Source organism: Polistes canadensis, unplaced genomic scaffold (genome assembly GCF_001313835.1).
Source record: "Polistes canadensis isolate GaletaPanama2010 unplaced genomic scaffold, ASM131383v1 scaffold_311, whole genome shotgun sequence".
In the NCBI taxonomy this organism is placed as follows: domain Eukaryota; kingdom Metazoa; phylum Arthropoda; class Insecta; order Hymenoptera; family Vespidae; genus Polistes; species Polistes canadensis.
The window spans coordinates 135,172-144,481 of NW_014569858.1; the positions used below are offsets into that span (position 1 = coordinate 135,172).

Sequence of the window (9,310 nt, forward strand, 5' to 3'; positions counted from 1 at the left end):
CCTTTGAAGAGCCCCCATTCCCCCATTTTTAACCCTTTAGGATCTATCTATCTATCTATATATCTCGTTTAGCCTCCAGCTGCTGCTCGTGCCAATTTTGTGTTGGACCATTTGTGGTCTCTCTCTCTCACTCACATCCTATCTCTCTATCTCTCTCTCTCTCTTTATCTCTCTTTTACTCTCTCTGTCTCTTTTTGAATTTTGTTTGTTTTTCAAGGCGTCGAGATCTGTGAACAGCGGAACTAACGAAATAAAATAAATAAAGAAAAAATAAATAACGAACAATTACGAACTTACGAACTTACGAAAGAACAAACGAAGCAAGCAAGAAAGCAAGAACGTGTTTCAACTCATCATCAGTTCTTCTGATTTAGGCTCCTTATTTCTTTAAATAAAGGGTGGAAGAACGAGTGTACCACCACCACCACCATCAAATATCGCTGTCACGAGAGCTTCGAACCTTTGACACTAACACCGATTGTTTTTTGTTCCCGTTTGCGATACACTCGCGGTCTGGTGCGTAGCGCGAGACATACAAGCTGGAGGCGAAGGCCCAAGACAAGGGCGCCAACCCAATGTCGCGAACGGTGGAGGTTCAGATTGACGTTGTGGACCGTGCGAATAATCCGCCCGTATGGGACCACGTAGTGTATGGCCCGATCTACTGTAGAGAGAACATGGCCGTTGGGGCTAAAGTTGTATCTGTTAAAGCCAGGTCTGTCACACTGTTAATGCTCCGTGCGGCTCTCTGCACGAACCCGCCGCCCTGCACGCAATCTCGTGGCAGTATATTGTTTCTTGTGCACGTTATTAATTGATATTGTGTACGAATTTCGCATACACACGCATACAACACACATAAACACGCTTAAATACTCCCAACCCTGTCTCCCACCCCCCTCTCTCTCTCTCTCTCTCTATCTCTCAATACAAATCATTGTTTTTGACATTGACAGAATTTCCTTTTTTTTTATCGATTAATTTGTTTACGTACCTTTCTTTCTACCATTTAGATCACTCTCTTTCGATACAGATGACAGATATTTTATTTTCTTAAAATAACAATCGCTTGGGAAGTATTTCTTTTAATTGACGTTACGAGATTATTATAGATTATTTTTCTAAATTTTTGTTTATTTGGATTAGAAAATTTACGCGACAATAACAATAACACGTGTCATGCAACAATCATGAATCAAAATAATACACGTCACATGATGAAAAATGAATTTTTAGCAAAGACCCGTAGTAATTTTTGGAACATATTATTATTCATTACGTATAAATCCTACGTAAAATTTTGTATACGCAGATAGTGAGTGTTTGTGTGCGTGCGTGCGTGTGTAATATGCGTGCGCGTGTGTGCCGTAAACAGTTTTTTGGGCATGTTTTACGACTAGATGCTTACCAGAAATCACTCCCACCAAAAATATACACTCTCACATTCACGCGTCTTTTTGACCATTGTGTATTTTTTGTTTTTTTTTTTTTTTTTTTTTTTTTTTTTTTTTTNGTGTGTAATATGCGTGCGCGTGTGTGCCGTAAACAGTTTTTTGGGCATGTTTTACGACTAGATGCTTACCAGAAATCACTCCCACCAAAAATATAGTGATCCCAATCGATACGTCGATAGTTGCATTTTTCTTTTCGATGTACTTTTATTTTTTTTTTTTTTTTTTTTTTTTTTTTTTTTTTATTTTTGTTTTTGTTTCCCCCATCGTTTTGCACATCGGATTGGCTTTTTTTCAAAATTTATATTTTTTCTCTCACTCTCTCTCTCTCTTTATATCTCGAGAGAGAGAGCTATATTTCGACGATGTTATTATTGTCCATTTGATTATGGTAGTAGTACGCGTAGGATGAAGCAACTAAATTTCTTTAAACACAAAATATACGTGTAATTCGAAGACAGTGATGAGAGTGTTCAAAACAAATAGCGCATTTCTTTTTTTCTCGTCAGAGACGCCATAGTTAATTTTTTTTCTTCTTCTTCTTCTTTTTTTTTCATTTTTAGAATACGTCGACATACGTTTCGTTTTTTCTCCCAAATTTTGGTTATTTACAGTTTCGCAAAGATTTGCATATATATTTTATCGAAACCTTAGATCAGCGAGATGTATTTTTTCATGAATGCCATCGATAATTCATTTTTGGGCATGCGTTACACGAGTTGCTTAAAATTACATGCGTTAGGTTTATCGTCTAAAAAAACACATTATGTATACGTAACATAATTACATCATCATGTCATACATTTTTATAGTTTTTTTTTGTCTCACTTTTTTTTTTTCAAAATTTTTTTTTTCTCTCTACTCGAGAGCGTAGTACGTATATTGTGTTATTCGTAGTAATTTTTTTGTCGACGAAAACGAATTTGTTTTGCCCTGTGTAACAGCAATGAAACGCGATTTAACGAGAGTTTTTCAGAAATTCGGAAATCCGGATGATGAAAAGGAAAGAAAGCAAAGAAAAAAAAAAAGAAAAGAAAAGAAAAGAATCGATAAGGGGCCGGGGTGGAGGGGAGGGGCGGGGAAGGGGGAGGGAAAATAAAAAAAAAAAAAAGGAAAAGAAAAACCACGGAGAAAAAACGGAAAGTTCGAGCACGGTAGTAAAAATGTGACAAGTTTACGAGAGTAAAGAGTTAACTATGACAAGTATGGCAAATGTTGCGTTTTGTGAACTTTCGAGAACGCGACTTTACAACTTGGTCCTTTCTTGTTATATTCGTATTTGTAACTAAAAGAAAAATACAAATGGCATCATGTTTTTTCGTGGATCCATGATGAGAGGAAACGATATATACTAACGGGTACTTTGTGTACGTCCTCTTTCTCTTTCTATTTCTTTCACTCTCTATTTTTGTCTCTTTCTCTAACACATTTCACAATTCCAGTCGTTTGTTAGTATTTTACGTATAAACAATACGTGAAAAACTAGAGACTATGATTGAAAACTAGGATTGGATTATATATCCCATTAGGATAATATTCTTGTGTGTGTATCATAGATAAAGCTTCGTATTATTAGTCTCGTTCGTGTGTATTCGTTCGAATAGAATAATTCGGGATATACAGGTAAATCTTTCCTTTCAACGATGCTTTTCGTGCGCACAAACACACACACACACACATATATATTTATATACAAAGCACATACGAGCTACTACGATTATGGATCTCGTAGTATTACTTGTTCACGCGCAAGCACATGGGTTGCAAAAGGTAAAAGGGATCGTGCTTATTCGAGCTAGCGCTACTAACCGAAACACACATATACATTTGTAACATCATACATATGTACGTATGTATGTACTTACACGCGAAATGAGAGGTATATATCCGCTGGACATACACGACCGGTCAATTTTCTGTTCTTGTCAGATTAAAAAAAAAGAATCTAAAAAGGAAGTAATGAATGACTCGTTTTCATAGGATTTTTTCTTTATGAGATAACGATCAAGGGATTAACATCTCATTAACGTTAGAAAAATGATAGACGTTTATTCATTACATTTATATGTATTCAGATAAAGATCATACGATTCTTTGTAAAGTATTTTTCGTATTACAAATATAGTATCTCTTTTCATATTACTCGTACGTTTAATCGTTACTGTACGACACGCATATGGGTTGTTAGTAATAGAAATAGGGTTAATTAAAACGAACAAATATTTTCACTTTAAAATATAAAATATTCAAGGTATATTATATAGGGGGAAAAATAATAAAAAAAAAAAAAAAAAAAAAGGAAAAAATAGTCATCGATTTGAAAGGGGGGAAAAAGAAAAACGTCCGAGTCGCGAAAAAATAATTAATTGGTTAGTAGTCGAACGAGTAGACGTTTAATGAATAAATAGAGTCATCGAATATTCTCAAAGGATGTAGGATGACAAATTTGACAGGCGTACACCATTGAATTCCTCCTATCACACATTTCGAGATATTTGAAAACGTAGTTTCTATAAAGCTCCTCTTTACGTAATAGTACGAGATTTCTCTAATGCCGACGTATTCTCGACTGACAAACGGTGCTATTAATTTGGCGCCGAGTCCTTTAGAAACGTATGGTTCACCAGTGTGAGTTTGTAGGTGGTCGGTGGGAGGGTGGGAGGGGGGTCCATAGAGATAGAGAATGGATTTCTCTCTCCCTTTCCCTTCCATCCTTTTCACGGATCGATGAACCGTACGTTCTGTTCGGACGTTCAACGTATGACTCGGAAAGCACATCCTACAGGGCCGTTCTTTTCCAACGTGCCACTGTGGGTCTGTGTGTGTATGCGTGTGTGTGGTCTGTATGTCTGTCTGTCTGTTTGTCTGGATCCCTTCGAACGATCTCGTTCTTTTTCTTTTTCTTTTTTTTATTTGATTCCCCTATCCCTTTTTTCTTCGAAATAAAATGAAAAAAAAGTATCTGGGATTAATGTGAAAGGTTCAATTTTTACGTTTTTTTTTCCCCTTTTACTCGTGTAATACATTGATTTTTTTTTCACTTCTCATTTTAATCCTAAGATATATTTCTTTTGTTTTCATAGTAAGACCGATCGAAATGAAAAGAAAAACGAACGAGATTTATAATTACATAGGTAAAATATTTGGATCGTATTTTATTAGGAGACTTTTAATTTATTGATGATGATTACGTGATGTGATTCTCGACAATTTTCGGAGAAAATTCTTTTTCGAGTTTGGGCGTTAATGAAGTTTACGTGATGTAACACGAAATCTCGTTTATTATTCATACGCGTGATAATTACTATGAATCAATCATATCTAATTCCCTTAGCGAATGTAACTGAATCGAGATAATTTATCGAATATTTTAGAAAAATGAACATTATTAATGATGCTATATGTAATTAGGAAGGTAGTTCAGGACGATGAATTAGCTTTTTTGTTTTTTTTTTTGTTCTTTTAATTTGTATAGGAAAAATATATAATTACATTATTAATTTAGATTTTTTCACAATTTCAAAATTAAACGAAAATAATAGAAAAGTTGGTCGTAACGAGTCCAGCGGTAAATACGAAAATGACAAACAGCCAAACTAACATTTGTCAGTGCAATCATTTCGTGCCTGAAACAAGGCAGAAATTGTGTATTGGAGAAGGGAGTTGTAGCTAGTGTTCATTATCGTTGTGTATTCGTCGATCATGCCAACTGTCTCTCTATCTCTCTCTCTCTCTCTCTCTTTCTCTCTCTCTCTCTTTCTCTCTCTCACTATTATATGGTGTTTTTGTTTCTTTTGTCGAAAATATATCTATGTTATGTATCAGGCTCACACTAAAAACATATAGAAATGTATCGAAACCCTTTAGACCACGGTTTTACTCTCATTATCATAGAAACGGAAAATACGGACGACGAGTCGGAAATAAAAAAGAAAAAAAAAAAGAAAAAAAAGAAAAACCAAAAAAAAAAGATATATTATTCTGCCGACTATAGAGAAAACTATTCGAATATTCACATAACACGAAAAATCATCGGAAATCGTCCGAATTCTTCGATGATTTCTTCTCGCTTGCAAAAAGAAACAAAAAAAAAGAAAAAGAAAAAGAAAAGAAAAAAGGGTAACTAAATTTATCGCATTAAGAATAAATTTGATTTCATATATTCGATTTGTTTAATATTAAAGATTACTTTTTTTTCGTTGAGTATATAGACGAAGAAGAACGATAGTAACGAGATTGAAAACGTACGACGATCTTTCTCGTTTTTTCTTTTTTCGACTTGAAAGGAAGTAATCTATATAAGTTGGAAAAAAAAAAAAAAAAAAACAAAAAAAAACGAGATAAGATTTGTAGATACTTTATTCTCGATTGACTTTCGTTCTTTAAGTAAAAGTTCCTTTTTTCGTCTTTATTATAATCGTATGTGTATATTATATATTTGATATTTCGCATGATGAGACCTTTCATTTGGAGACATTATATCGATAGTAAAAAGTAATAGTTGATTTATTTGGTTATATTTTTTCATTATCTATTATAACGATAATATACATTTCCGTGTTCGTTTCTGTTTAAAATTTTCCGTTTCCGTTTGATTTTCAAAGTCGATTCGATAATCGCTTGACCAGTTAACCCTTATTATTATTATTATTATTTTCTTTTTTTTAATATCTCATTAAATTCCGATAATAACGTTTAATTTTCGTGTGTATGTCTCAACAGTTCTGGAATCGAAAATAATCCAACGGTCTTTTACCACTTAATGCCCGGTTCTACGGCACAAACGAACAAGTATCACACCTTTTATCTTCAGCAACGTGCTGAACAATCAGTAACGTGGGCGGATATCAAAGTTAATCATCCGTTGGATTACGAGAGTATAAAGGAATACAATTTGACGATACGAGTTGAGGTATGTGTAGAATATTTTCAATGATATATTTAAATTATTATATAATTTGTTTTTTTTTTTTTTTCAATAAAATATAAAATAAAAGAAAAGACTCGCTATAATATACGGATGAAAATTTGATATATAGAATATGACGATAAATTACGGTATGACGCTCGTAGTATCGAAAATAATGTGCGTGAGATCTCGTTGTTCGACACGCTTTGATAGATATAACATACACATTCATATACTCTTGCGCTTACATACATGTCATATACGTATTATGTTCTTCCATAGAACAATGGAGCGCAACAACTTGCATCAGAAGCGACGGTTCACATTATGTTGGAGGACGTTAACGACGAGATACCACTTTTCACCGAACGTGAACAGGAGACCGTGCTAGAGGGTGAACCAATCCGTAGTAAGGTTACTCAGGTCAACGCCATCGACAAGGATGGTACTTACCCGAACAATCAGGTAAGTTTGATCCGATTAACATTTCTCTTAACCATTTGTTTTCAACAAAGTATTAAGATACAATCGACACTCGAGCATATTTATTTCCAAAATTGATTTTAATATCAAAACAATTTATCATTTCAATTGTAATTTATTCGTTATTACTATTGACGAAATGTATTATTTACAAGAAAATGAGACAAGATATTATAAACGATTCGTAATACAATACATTATGAAACATTATCTTTCAAATCTTTAATTATTATTATTATTATTATTATTACCATTGAAATTTCAATTGAAATTTCTAGCAATGGTTAGAAAGAAAATACGTTAAGACATTGTAAGTATTATTACGTTGGATTTTTAGTTGAAAAGCATATTATCTACGTGAAAAGGAAGGGTTCCCTTCTTCTACAGAGGAAATACAAAGTACTCGTAGAAATTGTAATCGTAGTTTCTACGAAATTCTCATACAACGCGGATCTTTTGAGAAACTTTGAGCGCGTATCTTTTAGGATTCGGAAGTTAAAGAATTGGTTACGTGACTCGTAGGTCGCATATAGCAAGAAGCTTATACACGAACCTGAGGATCGAGACTTGAAACGAGTCTCTTAGGAATGTCTATTATTCGAAGTAGCTACGTGGAAACGTACGATCGCTGGGAGCTATCGTTGCTCTTTGATATCCAAGAGAAAAGGACTATTTTCATGATAAAAGTAACGACGTGAGCAACCTCACATAGAGAAAACGAACGAAACACTTTTCTGTATATGTATATACTTTCGATATACCTCTACATTTGATCGGTTCATCGACCTAGAAAAGATACTTTCAGATATTTTCAAAACGATTCGATACCGTCTAAGATCTTTTCCCATTCTATTGAACATCATCTCATATATTGTTTGTTCTTCATACACACAATTTGAAGGAAAAATATGTTCAGAAATAACACAACCGTTTTATATTATTTCCAATACATTTCTTTCTTTTCTTTTCTTTTTCTTTTTTGTCGATTTTTTATTAAAACAAACTAAAGTCTTATTTTTCATTCGCACAGTGTTTATTATTATTATTATTTATCGTACATTACCATCACAATTGCTAGGAAAGAATTATTTACGCTTATCGAACATGCGAGAGAGAGAGCTCATTCATTCGTCTCGAATAATCATTCAATCGCATATCCTCGCACCACTGATAGGAAATAATTATTCAGCGAACAATTTAAAGAAGAAGAAGAAGAAGAAGAAAAAAAAGAAGAGAATCGAAAATTCCGGTAGTTTTTTCCAATCTCTCTAATTGCACCGGACAAAATCGATTGGTCTCTGCCAAGTGTCTGGGGCTTGCTTTTTTTTTCCTACTTTAAGGGAAAAAGAAAACTTATTTGATAAAATCAAAGAGAAAATAAAGCTTCGCGATTGATTAGGTTGGGCCTGTCTAAGCTCTGTCTTCTTATTTTTATATTCGTGAATATTAAATAAAGACAATATTTATAGATTGAAACACAATTAACTCGAATTAAATTGACATTTATATTTTATTCGCTTTCATGAGTCATCCCACTTTTTTAATCAACTTCCATACAAACGTACTACGTAATCACGTATTAGATATAGGATAATAAATTGAAGGAAGATTATGGGAAGAACAAAAGCCGTAAATTTTTCTTTATCCTTACAGGTTACGTATTATATAGTGGACAGCGACAGGAACGAAGGAAAGAATTACTTCGAGATTAATCGTGAAACTGGTGAGATTTTTACTAAAATAGTCTTCGATCGTGAGAAACAAGGCGCTTATGCTCTCGAGGTCGAAGCCAGAGATGGAGCACCATCAGCAAGACCCAATAACAATGGCCAACCAAATTCAGGTACGTCATGGTTTTTTATTTTTCTTTGTAATTTTACTTTGATATTAAAATTTTATTTTTCTTTGTAATATTTCTTTAATATTAAAATTTTCAATGGCGAACTGTCGCGAAACTGTAATTAATTAGATATATGAAACTTTTATTTTAACGTTATAATATTTTTTTTTTCTTCAAAAGATATATATTGAAACATTGATTAAATACTATTGCGATTATTATTAACGTAAAAGCTGTAGTTCAATTATAAATGTAAACATTTAGACAGTAAAATATTGATTATCGATTAAATTCCGTGTGTGTGTGTATGTGTGATATGTACATTAATGTAATTAAAAATTTATAATAACATATTTTATTTAGGCAGTAGTATTCTCAAAGAGATTTATTTAATATGTGGGATTACGTTACTCTTTTTCTAATGAGAGATTTTCTATTAAATAATTATTTATTCACAGGACACGAATAAATATATTTAATAATGATAAGTTAAATAGCATTGATGCATTATTTAAAGTATTACATTTCTCATTTTAATGCTTCTTAATATATATATATATATATATATATATGTATTCTGTTTTCTCGTTCAACTTTTACAGATTTCATATTTTTTCCATTTTTTTT

General features: G+C 32.9%; 1 protein-coding gene across 1 annotated transcript in view; it reads left to right on the plus strand.

The window, feature by feature from the left end:
• Positions 1-8,727, plus strand: part of LOC106791479 (neural-cadherin-like) — a gene marked incomplete at its 3' end in the record, with an annotated part of 36,912 nt that extends 28,185 nt beyond the window's left edge. Inside the window, exons 11-14 of the mRNA XM_014757125.1 lie at positions 525-715; positions 6,174-6,363; positions 6,643-6,825; positions 8,497-8,727. Of these exons, the coding sequence (XP_014612611.1) occupies positions 525-715; positions 6,174-6,363; positions 6,643-6,825; positions 8,497-8,727 (795 nt within the window). The remainder of the gene's footprint in view (positions 1-524; positions 716-6,173; positions 6,364-6,642; positions 6,826-8,496) is intronic.
• Between the last annotated feature and the right edge of the window lie 583 nt (positions 8,728-9,310).